Source organism: Gavia stellata, chromosome 6 (assembly GCF_030936135.1).
Source record: "Gavia stellata isolate bGavSte3 chromosome 6, bGavSte3.hap2, whole genome shotgun sequence".
In the NCBI taxonomy this organism is placed as follows: Eukaryota; Metazoa; Chordata; class Aves; order Gaviiformes; family Gaviidae; genus Gavia; species Gavia stellata.
The window spans coordinates 40,433,279-40,455,318 of NC_082599.1; the positions used below are offsets into that span (position 1 = coordinate 40,433,279).

General features: G+C 40.1%; 1 protein-coding gene across 2 annotated transcripts in view; it reads right to left on the minus strand.

The window, feature by feature from the left end:
* Positions 1-22,040, minus strand: part of SATB1 (SATB homeobox 1) — a 70,338-nt gene that overhangs the window by 25,199 nt on the left and 23,099 nt on the right. For both annotated transcript variants that reach the window (XM_059818902.1, XM_059818903.1), the window contains exons 5-8: positions 21,132-21,243; positions 18,050-18,504; positions 9,319-9,531; positions 727-882 (exon numbers count right to left, since the gene is read on the minus strand). In XM_059818902.1, coding sequence (XP_059674885.1) covers positions 727-882; positions 9,319-9,531; positions 18,050-18,504; positions 21,132-21,243 — 936 coding nt within the window. The remainder of the gene's footprint in view (positions 1-726; positions 883-9,318; positions 9,532-18,049; positions 18,505-21,131; positions 21,244-22,040) is intronic.

Here is a 22,040-nt window from a genome sequence, read left to right on the forward strand (position 1 = left end):
AACAAGTGCTTATTGATTTCCCCCTCTTGCCACTAAACTTGACAGAAATTCTTCAGCTGAAGAAAACAGAATAGGAAACCACACAACAAAGGCTAAAAACTGAATATATAATATATACGTATGCACCCACACAGGTAACCAAGCAGCCATCGTGTTCCACAAAGATCATACACGTTTTCTCAGATGTAACTTGTATAGCCATAATTTGTTGGTGGTTTTTTGTTTTGTTTTTGATGTGGACGGTGATGCCGCACCTCCCGTGCACAGCCTCACCAGTGGGTCTGACTAAATATTTTTGCAAAAACCAGAACCCCAGCGTTCCTCGTTACAGTGCACGTAATTGCAGAACACCAAAGCCTCGAGATGAGTTCGGCAGCAATACATAGAGCTCACCCACAGCTTTTGCCACGTCCATGCCAACTAAGAACTGATGAACCTGATGCTTTCTGAGCCATGCAAGACCCACAGGCGCACAGCAAAGGCATCTCACCGGCGAGGAAGAGGGAGGGGTGCGTCTCAGGAAGCCACTTCTCAACCCTGCCCGATCAAGGGTAACCAGAGGTTACCTTTGGACTCAGCAAGGAGCTACGAGTTGTGCTACTGGGCTGGTGTGCTAACCGGCCCTTCATTGTAACTCACACAGAAACAGATCAAAACCGGGGTCTGGGGGGTGGGGTGGAAATAATCACACAGGACAGGGAGGCTGTTGCGCTCTGGCAACTTTACCTGGCTTTTGGTTGCCGCAACCTTTGCAAACAGTGCTTGAGACACCTTAGCTCTCTTCATTTCCTGCTGAATCTCATCGTAAATGGAAGCATTAATGTTCATGGAATTATTTTCTGTTTTTCCATTCCTCTCTGTAGCAATAGTAGCAGTTTTGACCTAGAAAATACATTTTATGAGACATTTTTCATTATGAAAAAGTTATTTTCCTTTCTTTCCCTCCCCAAGTAGTTCCCCTTTCCATTTCATTCCTTTTATTCAATCTTGCTCTGATACTCTTTCAGCTTTTCAGAGACTTAACATTATAAGTTATCCGTGGTTCAGGCAACTGGGAAACAAGAAAATTCAGCATATTGTAACAGGTGAGTGCATCTGAAATATGAGTTATCATTAACTGACCATTGTGAATTTCAATGTCATAAAACAAATTAGGTGGAAATCTGTCAGTCTTGTAAAGACTTGTGAATCCTTACATGATTTCTTTGCCCCAAGCAAATTAAGTGAAAATTGTAAGTAAGTGCAGCATAAAAGAATCTCTAATGAAACAGAAACCTGACAGATATATCTTGATTCGTGCCTTATGTCCAGTACACTCAAATGCATGATAATGTAGAAAAGTTGTAGCTTTAGACTTAACTTTTTAAAATATTATCTTATCAATTTAATTCTTAAGCTGTTTTTAAGAAAGTGATAATTTAGAATAATGCATATTTTAACCACTCATTTATGAAATCAAGATAGGGCTTTCTTAAAACTATTAATTCTAGCTGTATTTCACTTACATACATGAAATAGTTATTCTTCTTGCAGTCCAGGTTAAAAAAAAACAAACATGAAGACAAGAGAGAATGATTACACTACCACCTCTATGCTGCATCTGCAGCGTTAAGGAAAACAACAAAAAATACATCAGTAGTGACATGATGTGTAGAAGACTATCCTTTCCTTCATCCTCTGGAAACGATAGAAGCGATGTTTCAACACCAAGAATCATCCCACCAAGGTTACAGTGCAGTTTCTGCAATATCAGTTGAGAGGTACAAAAAAATCAGCAGGTACTCAGCTTATCCTACAATATTCTCAATAGTTAAGGATAACGTCTTTCTTTAGCAGCTACTCTTGCAATGCTTGCCCAAGATTAGTGGACCTAATGGACCGCTAATCCTAAAGTGGACCAGAGGACAGGAAAGACTGGATTTCTGCCAAGAACCCACAAGGTGATGATGCAAAATCAAACCTTTAGATTTTGATTCAAATCTACTGGTTCATACTGAGTTTGCCGAGAGCTGAATTAATTTAGCCATTCAGAAGTTACACATCTAGTCTAAGTCAGTCATTCAGGCTACCTCTAAATCTAATGGACAGAGCTTGGCACTTCCAGAGGGTGATTCAGCCTACTCTTAAGTATGTGTCTAAAACCACACTTTCACTATCAGTTTAATCCAATGCAAGTCAGCATCTTCCTGTGCTCTAAAGTCCCTTGAGGTTCAAAGGGAAATCATGACAACATGATAATTCATCTTCTAATCTCACTCTCTATGATCTTTCATATGTCACAGGTCCCACGATACGAGAGTCAAAGGGTTTGGGTGAGAGACGTACTTAGGCAAATCATCAGTCCATTTTTTCCTAGAAATGTCACGCTCAATTTGTGTTAATTATCCTCCGTAGTGCTTTCAAGATAAAATAATCTAGCCCGGAACCTAGGAGAGTATGCCACTTTTGCTGAGCCTGATTTGTCTATCAGGCTTTTCAGGAGCTGTGCTAACACATGCCCATTAGCTGCAACGGGCGAAACCCCAGCAAGAACAAGGCGTCCACACACACTTCCACCTGCCTCCTTCTGGCAGGCATTAGCACTTTCTGGTGTCTGCAAACAGGAGTCCTAAATGAAAAGGGAAATGCAGAAAAATCCCAGAATGTGGTATACAGTTTATCATGTGATTTGCTTTCATCTGAAAACAACTGGTACTTTGCAGCTGTGACCTGGAGAGTGAGGCGTTTCCTTTTCTGCAGTGTGACATTTTACAGGCGGCACCGCAGTAGAGGATGGCCAAGCCTGGGCTGACGGCTGCTCAGAAACATTTGAGGCACCTGGCAGCGGGCAGCATGAGGAGCAGCACCACCAACCTCCCTTCTTCCCACTGCAGAGCAGGAAAACGCATGCCTCACACTGGGCAAATCAGCATGGGGCCGCAAGAGCAGGTGCATCTCCTGAACACCATACAGGGAAATCATCTGAAAGTTACAAAATCAGTGGCAATTTTATAACCTTTAAATGAAAAGGATTCACTAAAAGGTAACTGACAACCAATGGGGATGTTAAATATACAGCTGGAGACAGGCTTCTCTGCTTGCATGTGAAAATCAGGCTAAGCTAAATTAGAAAATGCAAAAGAGATGGCTTTGTCAACCTACCTTCTTGGACCTTGGGTTTAAATTTTGGCAGTTATTTCAGTCCTTCCCAAATAAATATTTCTAACTTGTAACTAATCTTTGAGGGTCCTGAGGGGAGGATGAGAAAACAAGGGCATTCAGCTAGGATACAGAAGTCCACGGTATCTGTTGGGAAGGAAATACTTTGCTCTTGTGATCCTGATCGAAATGCCTCTTTTCTGTAAGCACACTGCCTTTTTGATTGCTACTCAGCTTCAAAAGACAGCTTCATGTTGTAGCAGCACTTCATAGACCACTTAACTGAGCTGTGAACACCCAGATCATCAAAAACCAAGATTCACACATCACGCTGGAGACATAATTTAAATTGTGCATCTTGGTCCACACTTTTCAATGCACAATTTAATATGGATACGCACTTAACCCAGGGGAATTACTGAAAATACTCATTCTGGTTGGTAAATCACATCTATCTTTACACAGGTACAACAAACTCAACAGCATCTAATATGTCACTGAGGTTAAAAAAAAAAAAGACGACTCCTATTGCCTTATTGCTTTCTGTTGATACTGAATTAGGAAGTGAACAGAAAACACTAATATCTGCATCAAAATGCCATATCAGCCCAAAGAGCTTCAGTAGAATGAAAGTCTTAAACTCATAAAATGATGAGTTTGGGGATTGTCAAGAGATGTTGTTCACAGCCATATCCTCTCCCCCTCCCATTTACATCACTGGCCAAGTATAAAAATTCTTCCCGCCTCTTAACAATTTTTCTTGAAAGATCAGGTATAGACTGTGGCTGGACTAGATGGACCATTGGTCTGCTCTGGTCTGATGAATTCCATGCAATAATGCTAATTAACCTCTTGGAGAATATCCATACATAAAACTGTTTCATAATTTATACATAGCAAGCATCTAGGCTGTTGTGTTGAATTTAGAATTGAGTTCAAGACAGAGGCTGTTTGAAGCTGGGTTGAAAAAACACCCTCCTCCTCAAAAAAAACCCCAACAGAAAACAAAAAAAGCCCCCAACAGTGCAACTTCAGGACTTGGGAGAGGAGGTGGAAAAAGTATTCATTTTGGAGAGAAAAACAAAACAAAACATAATTTCTCATCTCATCCACACTTAAGCACAACCTCTCACCCCACCCACACTTATAGCCACATTTTCTGTTTAGGAAAGAAACCATATATCAGCTAAATTTTTTTTTTGACAGTAACCAAATTTTGCAAACACTAACTGAACAGGGGAGCATTATTTTGCAAACATAACACACTGAGAATCAGAAACTTGTTTGGCCATCTTCCTATCACCTATCAATTTAGTTGTTTAGAAAGACACGGAAAAAAACCCAAACACATGCATCCTCTCCTGGCTTGCCCATATATATCTTCTCATCAAATAAGACTGATTACAGTAGCAAGAAATTTTGGATTAATTCAATTTTCCTAAACAAAGGACAGGTTGTTATAGAAGGCATAACCAATCTGAAGAGTTATCCACAAACATGGAAGCTCATTTCTTCCCCATCAAAACTGAAACAAAAACTCTTTTATAACACATTCTCATAAGTATTGTTTTAGCCTGGGAACAAAAATCTTCTTTAATCCTGGTTTAGCTTTTAATATTACATCGTACATTAAAATTCATAAAGTAGTTCATTCCAGGCTAAACAAACTACTTTTCGGTTCTGCTCTGCAAATAGCACAGGAGGTACAATAAATGCTGTTGCTTTCAGAACAGCTTTTATCAGGACAAGGTTTACTACTCTATTATTACAGTGGCGTCTGGAAGTGCAGTTATAGTTAAGTGTCAGGGTTTCCATTAACTCTCCTCCATGGTGGTTTTGGGGGCGGGGGGGAGGTTTGCATTTGTTATTTTGTTCATTTTTACTTTCATTAAAATGCAACTTGGCACAAAGACTATCAACCTAAATCTCAAATTTTGCAGACTTAAAAATAAAAATTTTGCTGGTGGTAACGTATGGTGTGTGCATGTGTTCAAACTCCAGGGCTCCACCGTCAAGTTTCACGGGAGCTGGTGTTACCCAAAGTTCCTTGCAATGGGGGTTCACTGGTCCTCAAACACCAGCAAAGCAGTGTCCTCCTCAAGACTAGTCTTTTGAGAGTGACATCCTGTATCTGGGACCCAAGATGAAATTGTTTTAGCATGAAGGAACTGTAATTTATCTGTAGTCAGAGGGAGGCCAGGATTATATTTATGAAAATTAAGGTTTTTGTCAATTCAGTACCCAGAACGATGATTCATGCAAGATTTGTGGATACTTCTTAAAACACTGCCTTGTTAAAAATATATTCTGCTCTTGATGTTACACATACTCTGTTTTTACACCGGATGATGATGGGCCCCAAGAGTTAACACAAATTTTCTTTGGGGAATATGGGTGGCGAGAAGGATTTCTTCCTCAGCTCTGCTGAAATGGAGATTACTTGTCCTGAGAAGAAAGTGTTCATAACTGCAGGATGGCTAACAAGCTTTAATCAGAATACTTTTGAAAATAAAATCTGTGACTTGGTCACCTGTCTCCATCCTCTCCCCAAGTTTTACTAAGGAGTAGGGATCCCTCTTCCCTCCACCCCCCGAACTGCCCCAGTGAGAGGGAGAGGCCATCCCTAGCACCTCCCTGGGGAACTCCATCTACCCTGAACGTAGTTCCACACTCAGTGTCCTCTGAAGTATCCCCACATCCTCTCATTCCCACATACTGTGTAATAGACTCATCCTCTGAACTTAACTTAGGAATACCCAGAAAAGACCTCTGTGGTGTGATCTGCAAGATGAAGGTGTTGAAGAGGGGAAAAAAATATAAATTAATAAAAGAAATAGAACAAGAAAGGACCTTTTTTTCTTCCTTCTAGGTTAGAGAGGTTAAACTCTGTCTCCATGCAGTACCTACATGATGGAGATGCTAATATTTATAAACTCCACTGCCCCAGGAAAGAGCCTGATAGACAGGCTTCTGCCCCAGGAGGTGGCAAGATGAACAACATCCAAGGGAAAAATTCTTGTGTACGCCATCTCCTTGTGCTCAGTCTACCAGCGTGGAAGATAGTAGCAGACTTTTACAACTTGACCAGCTTAGAGGGCTATACACGTATCCCAAAAGCTCATGTGTTAGAGGCTAATGATTTCAATTTTTTTTTTAAAAAAAGTAAGATTTTGCATTTTTGTTTAAGTCAGAGAGAAAGGGAGAACTAAGAAGGACAAAGAGCTTCTTAAAGGATTTAAAAAAAAGAATTGGAAACAATCCAGATACATTAGCTCAAGTAGCAACTAGTAAGAATACTGTAAAAATGAGATAAATTCAACACAGTTTCTTCTAACTCAGGCACCAGGGTTTATGCTTGGTGAGTTCCTACTATCCTATCAGACCTCCAAGGTCACGCTTTCTGTTTTTGCATGCACTAGTATGCAAAATTCACACAGAACAAGCTCAGCTGCTAAATGGTTAAGTCTGCTCTACTGTCTGGCCACCAGTTGGCAACACAAAAATGCAAAATAGATCCCTTTCAGGATGTTTATTTTCACATCCTTCCGAAACTGATAACTTGCAATTGCAAAATAAACCTTCATGTGTGGCATATTAGCTCCCATTTTTCATGGTTTCATAGTTTAATTGTTTCAAATGTTACACTGGTCTAAAGATTTAATATTATATATGTTGGCTCTTGCGTAAATTCTGTTGTCAGGATAAACGGTCTGTTTTGTCTTTCAATAGTTATCCAAGAAGCTCACAGCTAAGCTAGAAAAATATTATGCTGTATTCCTGTATAGTGAACTTAAAATAACTGCTTATAATAATTTTAGTAGTAAGGATGCTAGTAGTTTTATTTCCTTAGTATCAATTATTGAATAAACTGTGGACATGTGGGGGGGGTATCAGAGTAGTAGTTTGCATTAATAATTTTGCAGTATCCTGACTATAATTTATTTCTGCTATGATATGTAAAGTTATACTTGCCAGTGCAACAACTAGAATAATTTCATTATTATTTCTAGCACTAAGTATTGTACTTACATTACCAACACGGATATTTCAGTTTGCAAATTTAGGGCTCACATTTAGTAGTAGGTGGCAAGTGCTACACGTGTTTATAGGTGGATAATTCTGGCAACATGGAAAAAGGTTGCACAAAATCTCAACTCAGAGGTTTCTACTTCCTCAGTCCATCCACTAGGTAAAGTGCGTATGTTTTGCTGAATGACAGAGAACAATATAACAACTAGAAAAATAACTGTTTTGTTCTGTAGACCTCAAGCATTAGTCTATAAGGTTTTTCTTGTTAACCTCTTTTCCTTTTGAAGAGGCTCAAAACAAAACCGTATGCTGTTTCCACTTTGAACTGTCATGATTAGGTTAACTATAGTCCTGACTCCCACTAGAAAAATGAAATGTAATTATGAACAAGAGCACAGTAGAGACAGGTAGATCCCCCACCTCTGACCCCAAAATTTGGACTTACAGTATGTTTGTCAGTTCAGAAAACCCGTAAGTCTCACTTTCTTTCTGGCTGCAAGGGATTTATACAGTTTAAAGTCTGAATTAAAACCAATACAAGGACTACCTCTGACTCGACTCCTTCTGGAAGGTCCTGTAATTAACTCTGTTCTTTAGCTGTGAAATTGCCCAAGACCACTTGAGACAGAGTGAGACATTACCTTGGCAGAAAGAGATAAGTTAAGAAGGAGGGTTAGCCTTTGCTCTGAATTACCTGGGCTGTGGGAGCAGGTACAGATATTAAAACAAACGTTACTTTAAACATAGTTATCTATATTTAACTATTTCCCACTACAGCATTACCACATAAATAGATTCTCATCCTTTATCTTGAGGAGTATCTGTAGTGGATTTCACAGACTAAACTCAGTTAATGATAATAAAACTAAACCATTAGCACAGTCTGTTCTTTCTGCTAAATATTTTTTCTCTTCTTGTGAAAAGTACTGCAGCAGGTCAAAGTGATCTTCTGTACTCCCTTTTCCTACAATTTTGTTATTTGTTACTTCAGTGTGGTCCTTAGCATCCACTAGCTGCAGAAAAATTAAAAAAATAACCTGAAGGAATTTATAGCATTCAGAGTGGGTACAGAATATAGTCATAGGCACATGCGTGAGCCTGGTTAGTAAAAAACTGCTCTGTGTTTATATACTCAACCATCACAAAATTCCCACAGTCCCAAAGCCTGGCTTTGTACAGCAAATCTGAACTGCGTATACTGCACGATTCCCACATATCTGCAGATCAGTTTGTATTGTCCTTGCACAGGTACAACTTTAAGCCACAGCCATGCAGAGTATTTCAGAAAAGGTACGGTGTTTTTTTGAAGTGTTTCATTCACAACTGTTTTTCTTCTTTGTGGAAATCCTATGCATCCCTGTGGCTCACACCTGTATTTCTCATGTACCCTAAAACCAGCATCAGAGTTTGCTTGACAGACACAAGGACTACACCACTGAATTTCTGGATCCCACTCTATCAAACTTTATAATTTTGGGAGAGTTAAACCAATAGTCCCACTAGATTTTACCGAAATCAATAGGATTTTCATTTGAACAAATACTAAATGAAGCTGTAATGAACATATCCCAGTCTTTCAGAGCAATGGATATAGCAAGTCTGTTATGTTATCCAGTTGTCAGTAACTCAACCTGGTGGAAATGTGCCCGGCATTTTGGGATGCAGCCTTCTTTCCCCCATCCCTTTAGTTTCACCTGTTCATTTTCTGGAAGATATTTTTTAAGACAATACGATGTACTCATACGTCTGCTTTCATTCCCACTCCATCCAAAATGGGAGTCCAAATTCTTCAAAATCCCTATTTGAACCTCTAACATTAAAACCAACACTTGAGAATTGTAGGAAAAAAAAGACAGCTGAAAGCCAGAATGTTCCAGGCCCAGTAAAGCTCACATCTTAGTAAAAAGAGCAAAAAACTCTGTAGGGGGATAGAATTTATCTTAAAACTAGAAAATAGGTAGTAACAAATTGCTACTATCATCCATTTTATTTCTTAAATTTAATTTGTGATATGCACTGCAAATAATGATTCTATGAGTGTTTAAAAAGTGCAACAGTAAAAGCTTTTTTTTTTTTTTAGGAAAGGTATCACCCAGCAGGACAGCGAGAAAGCACAACGAGCAAATGTGTAAGACAGAGAGAGTGGTTTACTTGTGGAGGCCGGCTAGGCGGTGTGCTTATGAGAGGTGCAGGGCCCATTGCAGAGGCTGCGTTCAAGCTCCTTTCCCTTTCGTCCTGGTAAATTCGATCTCGTTCGGCTTCTGGCAGCTGCAAGAAGTTCTGCATAGCCCGAAGGTTTACCAGTAAGGACTGCGAGGCAGTCTTGGGATCCTCTTCCTTTCGGAGGATTTCTGAGAGCAAGCCCTGTAGGGAGGGAAGAACAAAATATGCTGGAGACTTAGCCTAGGTGAGCATCTGTAAAACCATGCTCTGCAAAGTCACTGCGTATCAGTCCTCTTTCTTCTGTCCACTGGACTGAGAATGAGAGCAGCAAATGCACTATTCAGTCCACTTTGGTATCTATTAATGGCATTTCAGGTAGCAGAGAAGAGAGCCTCAATTCTACTCTTAATGTTATTAAGCATCTGTTTTACATACAACATAAACTGAATCTGCCTAATAGGTCTACTTCCTTTTTCTGGCTTAACTTGCCATGAAATCTTTCACAGCTGCCAATCACAAGATGTTAAGAGTAAGTGAAATACAAATAGTCCTGAGGCATGACACTGGGGTGTTCTCAGGCTTCCCAGACAAAACACGTAGCCAACCTAAAGAAATGGCTTTCCACATTTCTAGCAACTTAAACAGCTTTTTGAAAGGAAGTGGTATTTCACAACTAATCTGAGACCATAAACTCACAGTGTTCCTAAAGTACTGCTTAACTGACTCAGGTCCACATTTTTTGTAAGTCAATATTTTGTTTAGTTGTGTATCAGAGTTTAATAACAATTGAGGAAACTCACCGTTGGATGCTCCCCCTCCTTCGCCTTTTCTTCTCCTCCCACCATCCCCCTCTCCTCACCAGGACAACCCTAATCCTCACCCAGTCCATCGCCTGGGCTATTTATTTGAGCACCTGCTGTGCAGGTCCCATTTCCTAAGTCCATTTACCACTGTTGTCCTTTGACCACTTCCAGAATCCAGCAAGGACAGATAAAAGCGAGCACTGGGGAACGAGAGGAAAACAGCACACAGAGCATCCGTAGCAGCGAGCCAGAGATGGGCAGGCTGCAGACGCTAGCATGCCGCCAGCAGCTTGTACAGACCACACCAGGTTTCCTACATAATCATTTCATCTCGGTTCTCAGCAATGGAGCAGGCCTGGCGGTCTGGAACACCTAATTACTCTAAAAGATGAAATATTTATGAACCTGTGAGTGCAACTAGAACTTTAATGTCAACAGGTTCTTGACATCTCCCCCCTGCCAAATTCTCCTTTTAAATATGTCAGGCAAACAAAATGCTCTACTGTTTTGAAGTAACAAGGCGGTGATAAGAAAGATAACTTTTGCAAAAGCAAATGCGAACTTCTTTTTAGAATAAATGCTGTTGCCATGCTGGGACAAGGAGAGGGTTGGTATGACAGGATTTTATTGCTAGTGTAACAAGGAAACGTGGATGTGATTTTAAAGAAATAACACAACCCAATGTTTCTTTTCCTAAAGAACTGTTACAAGTTATTTGGGATAATGGAAGGGTGAATAGGGCAGGGGGAGGCAATAAAAAACCTAAAACTGAGAGAGGCAATCCTGACTGAAGTTATCCATTCCGAAGGGAGTACTACAGAAAGCTACAGCCCAAGCATCAGCTCCTGCCACCTCTGTAGGGAAGTCTGACGCTCACAGCACCTATGGAAGTCGTTACCTCTCCCAAAGGTCCTATCCTCTTGGGCAATAGCACCCTACGAAGGTGCTGTGACAGAGCCACTGCTCTCAGGCAGCTGTGCTTAGGCAGAGTCAGAGCCCACCCAGCGCAGCTCTGCGCTCTGCATTTGCCCCGTCACCCCTCCATCTCTCAGGGACGATTGAGGATGGAGGTGCTAACCACCACCCTGGGGCCAGTGTGGTCCTCGTGGCCCTATCTGTGCCTGCACACATAAGAGGGAAATGGGATGGAAAAAACAGTCTTTCCAGCGCTAAGCATGAAAAACAATTTGAAGGAGGTCTTAAAAAAAACCAATCGTTGGGGAGACTTTCTTACCACTGTTCTTCATCCCTCCTCTTTTCTGGTATCCAGGCAGAAACTACTCAGAAGGTAAATAAATGAGTTACAGACAAAAGTGGCGTGTGGATGGAGTGTAAGTTTTAAAATTTTTCTTAGTGAGTAGTCTAATAATAAATTTACTTATTAGCAAATATGGAAATTAAATTCTTGTCTACCATTTTTTTTCTACTTCTAAGTACTCAAACCCACAGTTACTATTGTTTGTCAGTGGTCGGGTTACACAACCCATCCTCCAAGGGAGGCAAAAAATGATTTTGTGCCACCAGAGACAAGGCAAAGCTGTCTGCAGAGCACAGGATGTATGATGGAGGTATAAACACATGTGATTTCTGACTGCTGCTGTGCTGAAAACAACCGTACCAGGATTAAAAAGAAGAAAGAAAAACTAAACTCAAGTGGACTGATCATTGGCAGGAGAGGAGACTGCTTACTAACAGCCAGCCCACTGTCAGCCACAGGAAATGTCCTTGAAAAATACTTTAGCCCATAATAGCAAATATTTGCTCATATAAGCCTTTGCCACATAGTGGGCAGCAAAAAAAAGCAGAAAACATTGTTTTTCTTGTATAACTTTTCCCCCCTTCAGCGAAATAAGTAAACAAAGACAATTGGTTTTTGTATTTTTCCTGGGTTTGTCAGTATAACCATTGCTGCAGGACACCTCTTGGTGATTAAAAATGCCATTAAGTATTCATTCCCCTCTCCTTCCTCCATCACTGCCATGACTCTTTGCATGAGCTGGGAGCAGAGCAGAGGACACAGATGTGGAGAGAGGAGGGGAGACGAGAGAATGGGGAGAAGGCAAGGAAGAGGTGTTTGCTTCTAGGAGCTTTGAACCTAAAGGTCAGAATATGTGAGGAAATAACATAAAAAGAAGGTGTAGTACCAGGTGCAGGCAAAGTCTTCCAATACAGTTTGCCTGCTCCAAATATTACTTCATTGCTACTGCTTCAATTTTCTGAGCGCCAAACTTCAGCTAAAGATTGTTAGACAAGATGTAAAATGGGAAAAATCCTAGAAAGAAAACATCAGCTCTCACATCCTGCCCCGTGCTGACATGCAAAGATTTACTGTTCATTTTACCAGGCTTGAACTGGTTTTCCAAGGTACAAGTATTGGTGTGCTCTCCTGATATTGTACCTCAGGTTGCATAAAAGCTAAATGCTGTTTTGCATAGAGTTTATAAACACTGTCAGGCTCAAAGTCCTCCTCTCTGTTCCTCCTCTGTATTCTTTTTGCACTGAAAATGTATTTTCTTAAAATGTTACCAGGTCCCGTTGAAAAAAAGAAAGTTTACACGTGATCACAAGTATAATTCATTACTAATTGCACAAAAATGTTCAATAAATATTATCAGGGCTTTCAAAAGCTAATTATGAATTCTTGAAAACTGGAGATAAATGCAAGTGTCTGCCAATATGAACAAAAACACTGCCTGTCTGGCCCCCAGTTCGTCTCCTCTTTGAACGTAATCACTGATTCAAATAGATTTTATCAGCCTGATAGAACTTCAAAGCCCTCAGAAGAAAAATGTAATTTGCCCAAACCTCCCCAAAACATGCAGAACATCCCTGAACACTATCTCTCTCTGTTGCAGGGTGCTCCCATCCCATGTCCAGGTGGAAGATTATTTGCAAGCTCCACCCACAAGCCTGGATCCCTGCCAAGGAAGATATAAGCAGACACATTTATCTATGTCGCTTAGTAGCAAGAGGAGAGCTGTCATGATAGTGTAATAGCACCTTTTTACCTTTTATTCAATAGTGATATGGATAGTGTGCTTTTTCTTAAATTACACTACGAAGAATTATATGAATATAGTGGCAATTTCTGTTATACTTAAGCAGGCAAATTTCTCTCTACCACATAATTTACAGAACTCAAATTCAATAAAACATTACATGATGGTCCATTACTGTTATCAATTTTGAATAATCCATCTTCATTTTTCATTTTACTGGAAAATAAAGTGTGCCAAAGACAAAGTGGAAGAAAAAAAAAGTGCCTGAGAAGGTGGTTTGTGCAAACTTAGATTTTGTTTTAAAATTACACGGAGCCATTTACCGCATCCAAGCGTTCTCCCTCGAAATAGCAATTGCCCAGAATTAGCATGAGCACAATCCTAAATACACAAAAGTTTTCACAGAAGAGAAAAGGCATTATACAGGAACGAAAGGCAATGTATCCTGGCAGCTAATACTTTAAACAAGCATGGGGGTGAAATAGAAAGGAGGGGGAGAGAAAAGGTATCTGGCAGAAACAGTGAGAAGTACTCAAAAACCTTGTGATGAAAAACTGTCGCTGGTGGGAAGGAGAAAAATTACAATAGTCAGACGTGGCAAAAGCAGCAAAAAGCACTCCCCCTCCTTTCGCGAAGATGGAGCTGAGAGGTCACCTCCGTAGAGCAGCACCCGAGTTCATGCAGCAAATGTTATGGTTGAAAGTGCACACAAAGAGAGACAGGCATCCCCGAGTTACAGTTCCAACCACAACCATGACTAACACAATTCCTTGCTCGCGCAGTACGTACATGTCACCCTGCCATGCACCAGGTTAAGCTACGCCTTCAAGTCAAATGTCAGACTTGCCTGTGGGAACCCAGGCTTTCTGTTTCCTGACTCATGTTTACATTTACAAACACAAGACAGAAATGGTAGAGGAGTTTGTTTATTTGTCTAGGGCTCCGAAGGTGGTTCAGCCAAACAAACACCGATGCTCTGCTCCAGCTCTCTCAAGAAGAACAAAAGAGAGTGGAGAACCTCCCAGTTTAGCTGCAGATTTGGAGGGGCAGGCTGAGCCTCTTTGCTGATGGCAGAGGCCGGCGCGGGGCACCGCGCTTTGGGGGGCTGCCCTGATGCGTGAGCACCGTCACCCCGCAGCTGCTCGCTGCCACCCGGGCCAGTGAGCTGATGACAAATGCCATTTTCTGACCAGCAAAGCGCAGGAAAAAACTGAACTCGCTCTTTCAAGAAAGTGGAGGTGTCTGCACAGTGCACTGACATCAGCTGGAAAAAATACTACGTTTATTCATCCAGCCGAATGGCAACCGAAACATAACCAGCTCAATTTGCTGAAATTACCCTAGCAAATAGAGAGTGGTACACACATTTGGTAGCCATGCCTGAGGTGAAACTTGGATCTGCTAGCACAAATCCTGACTCAACAAACTTTTCCATGGTGAACTACAAAGAGGTGCTAACAGGATTCAATCTGTTTCTTCGCAGCCAGTGAGCTGGAATCACAACCGCTGAAGGACAAATAACACTTCAGACCCCACTGCCCTCTGAAGCGTTCCTAGAAGGACCACTGAAATTTCTCATGGGGAGAGGTGCTCCATCCTCCGAAACCACTTCTGCTCCCTACAGCAATTGTTCTATTGTGCCTGTATAGACGCTAATTTTCATTCAAGTTATAGCTTTCTGGACTCCCCTTTGATTAAACTTTGCAAGGCGCATTCCTGAGAACTACACAGTTTTGAAACTACCATTTTGAAGTTAAGGGTAGGGGGGAAGTTATCCAAAAAGATATTAAGGACACTCTTTCAATTTTCTGAGGTGTGGCTGAGGGTTTTTTTCTGCCTTACAAATAGATGATAATTTAAAAAAAAGACACCCTAGTTTTCAGAAGTAATTTTACCAAATTCTTTCCTTTGGGCTGGGAAGAAGCAGAAATATTTCCAGTGAACATTTTTCCCCCAAATCAAAAATTCTTGGAAATTAGGGCCAAGTGTTGAATAACCACACTAAGCCGGTAGAACTCGCTCTAAATTAGGGCCAAGTGTTGAATAACCACACTAAGCTGGCACAACCTGCTCTTTCCACCCAAAAACCCCACCAAATCATTCATACTGTGGAGCACAAGTCTGTAAAACAAGAGGTGCCAACATCTTCAGCCAATTCAACCAAAGTCCATTTTTATTGCCAAAACATTAAGCTAAATTACTCTTAGTTTATAGTTCACTTCCTTCCTTAACTTTTACGCTGAAAGTGTCTCATCTGAGACCGTATCTCAACATCACGGTTTTTTTGCACAGAACTCCTAACCAATTTCAGTGAGATCTTTCTGCCTTCAGAAACTGATGGCATGATATGGTCCCTGGACACGGCTCAAATATGCTTATGACAGTTTCAAAAATGTCAGTGGTAAGCCTGAGTTAGCTTTTTATCTCAGAAAACAGTAGATGAATTTAAACAAGCATTTTCACTTGCTCTAGACAAAAAAGAAAAAAAACCACAAAAGACATTACATCAATATTAGAAATTAACATCTAAATATCATCGGTTATTAAAGTGCTGCCCTAATTTTAGTTAGATGTGATGTATCCTTGAATAACCTGAGATAAATTCTGATGTACAGCAAGCAAAACAAATTTAAATGCTTTCTTATAAGAATCACAGGTACCTCTGCCTGTATTTATACTTGGACCTTAGCAGTTACTGTGGGTACAATTAACAATTTTCTGTTTGGCAAAGGTGAAATGTGCCTACAACAAACTCCTCTGGATTTCAATGGGGCTTCGCTTCTTATTAAAAGTATGCTGAGATATTTCTTGGCAACACTTGACAACACTTGCTTAGGCTCCTAGTATTTTTCCTTTCTGTTCCCTACATTTGCCACAATACATAACAAATACTGCAAAATCGTATGTAGCTAACTGCAAATACTAATTTGACTAGCTAACACAATTTGTAGGAATAGAGATACTACTCTGTGTTCTTTCAAGTAGATTTGGTTGAAAATTGCCAAAATACATTACATATATATTTCATAGCTCTTCATGGGATTTGTTTTCAACGTTCATTTTGGGGTTTCCTCACAGTTTTGGGTCACTTTGAACACATTTTACCAAGCTGGTTAACCACAACATCTGTGGAAGAATTGAACTTTAAACAAATATTTAGTAACATTTGTAGTAAGAAAAATATACAGTAATCAGGAACCAGTATTTGCACTAGAAATCTGGTTCTACAGTTGCATTCATCACTTCTGAAAAGCATCTTCTTATACTGTGTCATATAAATTCATTGCCCTTGTATTTCAGGTAACAAATACTGTTCACGCACAAATGATAGAGACCAAAAGCTGACAAACTACCTGACAAAAAATTAACAAATTACTTTGTTTTCTCTCAGCTTCCTCCCCCCTCCAAACTGCTTTTAGGCAAGTCTGAGAAAGAAGTAAATATCTAATAAACTATTTATTTTCTGAATTATTTGCTCGGCTTTTTGCCCAGGTAAGATGGCAGCTGCAAACCATGGTAACTTGAAGCTACTATTATTATTTCAATACTTTACATTATCAGTAGTTGAAATATTAAACACTGTATTAAATGAAATTCTATGTCACTTATTTGTAAAGATAACAACTGACACTGCCTGAACCTAACTTACATAATCCTTGCATGAGTTCATGTATCCCACGAAATTTGGAATGAAAGACCCAGATCTTGAAAACCTCCTCTGCTGTTGAGAGGAAACACACACACACACAGAGCTCTACAGAGAATTCACACGATGACTCTACTTTTTTTTAGCTAAAGGAAGATGTAAAAATTTTTAAGGCAATAATAATTCAGAACAATTACAAATGACATGCTGATTCAAACCTGGTACCAGGGCATTTGAAACAGAATTTTATTCTCTAAGCTATGCAGGGAGAAACATCAGTATTTCAAGAGAAGCCCAAATTATGATTTTTTGGCTGTATTCTACAATGGAAAAATACTTGTTCCTTAAGTTTAAAAATGTGGACTCAAAACAAATTTACCTACATCTTCTTTAAATATTTCCTTTTTAAAAAATTCCTTTTTTATTTTCTGTTAAAACAGACTTCTAAATTTTGAGATCTCATTATTTGCATTTGATATACTGACATTTCTTCCATAATTTCTGCTTGATTAAATTCCATGCAACATGGCATTAAGTTAAATTCATAGAGCAGAATAAATTATAACAGGGTTAGCTTCTAAAACAGGTGTAAAAAATAACACATTTTAGTGTTACTTATCAGCTTTGCTAGGGCTAGCTTTTTCTGCATTGAAGAGCTGACGTACATGTTCTGACGTGGACATCGGCAACCTCAGCAACTACTGTTTTTGCAACAAACTACAAAAATACATGAAAAGAGTAGATGATCTAAAAGTAAAGCTTTTATTTTTTAATCTTTTCAGAAGCCTGAACAGATGTTATTAAGACTTTCACTAGAAAATAATAAAAATAAATGCAAACAAGAATAAAAGACCATCTCAGGTACACCTGTGAAAGAAGACAGGTTGTTCAGTGCATGCATGTGGTCAGTATGGGTATACCTTTGCAACACGAAAGGCAATCTGTTGGGTGACTGTGAATGGTTCTGCATAGAGCTGTTCATGTCCTTTCCAGCAAAGATTAAGTTTAAGATATTCACAAACCATCACAACTGGAGAGGAACCAAGGTGTCTGTAAGAACAGCAGGTATTGCCACAAACCAGTCACTGAAGATTTCTGTACTGTATCAACAAGGACACTGGTCCTGCAAGGAAGCGTGGTTCCTTCACAGGAGCTAAGTGGCAAGGCAGAAGTGAGGAGAGGGACTTAAAAGGTGGTAGTTATTAAACAGAGAAAGAAGGGACTCTTAGATTTTAAAAAAAAAAAAAAAAAAAAGAAAAAAGACAACTGACCTGAGTTCGGTTAAAAGCCACACGTGCAAATACTGCCTGTGAGATTCCTGCTCGTTTCAGTTCATCACGGACCCACTGGTAGATTTCGGAAGACACCTCTGTGTTTGTTGAGACCTGCTGCTCCAACGGCTTGTTCATGGATCTACTGACAGGAGGAGGGTGGTTCAAGTACTGTTGGTTTAAGGACTGCTGGGCTAGAAGTCTGTTCACTGCATACTGCTGGTTCAGCAATTGGGCCATTACCAGCTGCTGATTTACCAGCTGAGGGCTAATGGGAGTAGATACAAGTCCAGGGTGCAGGTTGGGAAGCGGGGTCCGAACTGATGGTTGACTACCATGAGAAAGCTGAACAGGGGATGGAGGCTGTTCGGCTGTGTTCCCTGGGACCGGCTGCTGACCGAAGTTGACATGGTTGGCACCTTGCTGGGATAGTTCAGAAAGGCTATCCATCTCAACTACGATGGAAAAGAAACATTGAAAAAGCCAACATAAGACTGAAAATCGCAAACTTCACGCTCCTTGCAAGATGTGCTAATAAAAATAAATGTAAAATGGCGCGTTCAGGTTCAAGCTTATTGTACTCTCCAGCCTAGATCAGCAGACCCATAACATCACTGTTGCAGCTATTTGCCTTCAAAATTTACCTACAAATAACGGTGTAGTGAATACTTTTTTTAAAAAGCATCCAATAAACTGCCCATCATCATCACTGGGCCCTTGGAGGAACCAGCAGAATATCAGAGGCAAAACCACGTGCTGGAAACCACGTATGGCAAAGGAGTAACTTCCTGAGATTTTTGCAAAGGCGCAACACAACCGAACCGCAAGCATGGGCTGCAGAGTGCATCCCCGCAGCGATGGATGCAGGGGACTTCAGACAAGGCAGCAAGCAACTGGAGAAGGGGCAAGGACGAGAGACGGGGAACCACTCTGTGAGCTGCAGAAGATGTGAATGACACGGTAGGCGCATCTGCGCAAAGGATAAGGAGGGCTGTTACGGGAAAGCACGCCCCAACCAGAGAGAGAAGCCCCCGGTGACTGGTTTTGTTCCTCCCGTGGTGTCCCCACCACGACATCTGCGGTTCCCAGCCACTGGAAATCTGTAACAAGCAGGGTGGGGTGTGCACATCCCCGTGCTCCGGTGACTTCTAGATGCTGCATCAATTGTATGGGACTGCTAGGAACTAGTATAATTTATGTAAATTACACAGATGGGCTGCTTTATCTTGCAACCATGTATGCATGTTTTTTTTCAGTGACTTGCAACATGGTTGATTTTTTTTCGTATATTAACTCATCTGCCTTGACACACCCTCCTTTTTAATTAACAACACAGTTTTTTAAACTACAAGAGTTCTTCCAGCTCCTCTCTTGTGCATGATAAGACAATATAAAATAACTATAGGCTGATGTAAAGGAGCCTCCTTTTTATCAATGTGTGTCACTTTTTCATTTTAAACAATCTCAGTTCTAGAGCTTTAGCAATGCTGGTCTGGAAATAGCTTTAGGGAAATATGCTTTATTTAAAAACCAAAGCTCCAGTATCTTCACAAAAGTGTTGTAGCAATTTTTTTCTTATAACTAGTAAAGCATATTTTTTTTAAAAAAGCAGTGTCTGAGCTTTTCATAGTAATTATGATCTTCACTAACAGTCATTCAGTGCAAGACCACCCTTTCCTCCACAGTGATGAGAGCTGGAAGAAGAAACTGGCACCTGGATTCCCACCCACAGCCCTGCCTTCCCCCTCTGTCCTATCATGGGCAGAAATTAAAAGAAAAAAAAAAACCAAGCGGGTTGTTCTGCGGAGAGGTCTGGTGCTCATAGCCTGGATCAGTCCCCCAGCAGAGCACCCGCTGCTCCTCGTCCGTGCGGCTTTGGGGGCAGTAAGGCCTCTCCCCCCAGCATTAGGTTACATAGGAATACACACACACACGTTTCCTATGCACTGGTTTCATTGTCCCCGAATAAATGGATGGTGAATCTGTCTTGGCAGATCATGTAAGGCAAATTTTGCATAACTTGCGCTGTGCAGGAGCGCTGCAGTGATGGACATGGGAGAGGATGCTGCGGAAAGGTCATCCCCCCCATGCAAGCACTCTGCTGCATCGCATATGGACCACCTTACTACCCACTTCTGTGGTCTCAGAAGAAGGGTTCAGTGTTGCACAGAAGGTACAAAGTAGATAAAGGAAAGGAGCCGCCTTTTTTCACTAGCAGAAAGTAGAGATCAACCCAAGTGGGCCATTCACTTGGAATAGTAATTCAAGCAATTATCACAAAAGTGATGCATTGTCTTCATTACAGCCTTAAGCTATAAAAGGCAAGGAACCCGTTTTGGTAGATGAATGATTTTGCTTCAAATACTGAAAGCTAAGTCAAGCTCAAAATTCAATCCAAATTGAGGTCCCATTTCTTCATTCTGTTGAAAACTACATAGAAATTTTCTGACATAAAGCATTCAAAATTATGTTAACAGGTTTAAGAGATAGTTTTAAAAAGGGACAATACAGAAAGATAAAAGGTATTACAGAATTAATATGTCCCACTGATGGATTTTTTTTCTCCACGAATTTACTTGTGCTCGCTACAACAAGCAAACAATTGTCACAACAACTATTTGTTAAAATGAATTGAAATCAGGGTCCCAAAGTCAGATAAAGATATGAATTTATAAAATTATAGCATTCTTGTTGGAAGGCAGTGATAGTTATAGAACCCTGTTTCTTTAAATATACATTAGCCAGAGCAAGAAAAAAATACATACATTAAAAAAAATCAGTCCATCACAGTTCCAGGAACAGGTTTTTTAAACAATTATTCTGGGCGGTAGAAGATCTCTAGATTTACAGAATGACAGCTTTACATCTCTGGCAACCCAAGTCAGTTTGGCTGTTTCAATAGCAAATATTTATTTAAATTAATTCTTTCACTATACAGGAACTTTCTACATCTACTCATCAAAAGCATCCTAAACTTATTGTGAAGGGACCTGGCTTCTTATATGACTGTGACAGACCTCAACGTGACACATAATGGTATGTATCCACCATCACAGCAATTTTTTTTTATTTTTTTGCTTACCCATCATATCTTTTGCCTTCTTGAAATGTTTATACCACCTTCCAAATTCCTGACATTTTGCTGCTGAGACATTTGCATAGTAAGTGCTGTTCACAATGGAAGAAATCATACTCTGTGTGAAAAGGGGAGAAGAAAAAAAAAAATCTGTAATACAGAGCAGTACAAGTCAAAGCACAAATTATTTCAATTGTTGAAACCATTATATTTTTAGAGTTTGAGAACCATATTGCATTTTTAATCCTATTGTCCAAAGCCTTTTAAAAAACTCATTAATTGAGCATAAAAACAAGCCAAGGTATATTGTAAATGGGAGAAAAAAAAGCAGATGTACTAAGGGAAGAACAAAGTTATCGACCAAGAAACGTCAGACAATGGGATGGGCTCTGGATGGAAGATGTGAATCTTGAAAGTGCATTTTGTTTGTACTATTTCTGCTTTTAAATTTGATTGACCCTTCATGTACCCACACAAGTTTACAGGCATACAAATCCTACGCTGACTCCAAAAATGCAAGCAATGCCCAAGTTACCCATGCCCATTGCCTTTGTGCCACTTATCACAGGGCAGACCCCAGAAAATGGTAGGATGAAAGTTTATCTGAATGACCTATCAGCAGGATAAAATAAGGGGGTTTATAGTAAAATAAAATATGTATGTAACAACCCAAAATGAACCCAGATTTGCTTTTCCTAAACAGGGTATTTTAAGTGACTCACAAAAAACAGGCTTATGAAAAGCTCTTATTGTCATGTCTAATTCTGTAACTGAATATTAGCTGTAAAATAGACCAAAGGATGATAGAGATGATTTTTTCTAAAAGGTTCTCGAGATATCAGATAGCTACAGTGAGAAATTTACCTTCTGCTCAGTTTTGACCAATTTTAAAATAGTGGAATTTACAATGCATAA